The 1,262-nt window shown below is 55.5% G+C and overlaps 1 protein-coding gene across 1 annotated transcript in view; it reads right to left on the bottom strand.

Annotated features, from left to right (window-relative positions):
* ACA1_311760 (Beige/BEACH domain containing protein) overlaps positions 1-1,262 on the bottom strand; it is a gene marked incomplete at both ends in the record, with an annotated part of 3,470 nt that overhangs the window by 1,378 nt on the left and 830 nt on the right. Inside the window, 7 exons of the mRNA XM_004337737.1 lie at positions 3-164; positions 235-322; positions 397-542; positions 636-696; positions 762-895; positions 925-1,004; positions 1,076-1,181. Of these exons, the coding sequence (XP_004337785.1) occupies positions 3-164; positions 235-322; positions 397-542; positions 636-696; positions 762-895; positions 925-1,004; positions 1,076-1,181 (777 nt within the window). The remainder of the gene's footprint in view (positions 1-2; positions 165-234; positions 323-396; positions 543-635; positions 697-761; positions 896-924; positions 1,005-1,075; positions 1,182-1,262) is intronic.

Consider the following 1,262-nt stretch of genomic DNA (forward strand, 5'->3'; position numbering starts at 1 on the left):
ACCGTTGTCGGCCGCAATGGCCTCGGCGCCCCGTTGCTTGTAGCCAAAGATGAGATCGATCCACTTATGGAGGTTCTCGGACACGTAGTCACTCTCCAGTGCCTGGCGCATCTTGGTAACAAAGTCCCTGGGGCCGTTCGCCCACGGCGGCAGCACCACGTCGCCTGGATAACACGCGACATTTGATAAGCTCAGAACAGGCAACCCTTTTTGAAAAAGAAGTGTGAGCTGTACCCAACATCTCGCCATTGCTCCGCACGCCCAGGTAGAGGCTCTCGGTGTTGAGCAAGAAGTCGGGCATGTTGTAAAACTCGGGGATCAGCTGTGTGCGAGAGATGATTGACCAATCAGGTGAATGGATTGGTTAATTGGGTGCCAGGGGTGTTTAGTGTGTACCTCCTTGACGTCGGCAGGGAGGTTGAGTGCATTGTTCCACGTGTCGGCGATGCTGTGGAACATGCGATCGGGCGCATCAAACTTGCCGTTTTGCAGGCGGAGCATGTACTCGGGCGCCGCGCGCACCAGGTAGTAGAGCACATAACCTGCACGCGCGCGTTCGTAGTGGAAACTAGTTGTAAACGACGAGGCGGTGTTGGGAGGCCGAAAAGTAAGAAATAAATAGAGGAAGCGCGCACCTGGAGTGGAGTAATGGGTGCCGTAGAGGAACCGCGGCTCGGGCATGTCTCGGTATCGTTCCTGGACATCAGTAAAGCGCTGGTTGTCAGTAACCACGCTCAAAAAAGTGGCCGTGGTTTCCTTACCTTGAAGCTCTCAAGCCGACGAGGATTCAGTGCTCCGATTGGCTTGCTGAGGTCGCGGAAGGTTTTGGGGTCCTTCAGGTCTGAGTAGAAAAGGTTCGGAGTAAAGACGGGACGCAGCTCAGCAGCTTGTGCGTCTGTAGGGAGGGGGAGGGGACACGCGTACCCAATGTGCTGCTTTGGTAGTCGGCGATGATCCATGGAAAGACGGGGTACTGCGTAATGTCATTCACGGTCCTCCCCGCTCTGCAAATACGAATAGAGCGAAAGTGTCAAAAGGCGGTGGCGGCCCACGTCACCGCATTCGGTTGCCTGACCTGTGATTAAGCAGCATGAGGTAGTCGTAGTTGCTCAGCTCGCCCTCTTGCCACTTGCGCGTGTACATCCGGAACGGGTCGTCGTCCTTCTGTAGGTTCTTCATTTCTGCAGCGGAGAAGAGGGGAAAAGGTGAGAGTAGCCCAGATTGCGAGTCTGTGAGCAGTTTATGCCTACAGCAGGGGTGAG

Source organism: Acanthamoeba castellanii, assembly GCF_000313135.1.
Source record: "Acanthamoeba castellanii str. Neff unplaced genomic scaffold scf7180000083781, whole genome shotgun sequence".
Classification (NCBI taxonomy): domain Eukaryota; phylum Discosea; order Longamoebia; family Acanthamoebidae; genus Acanthamoeba; species Acanthamoeba castellanii.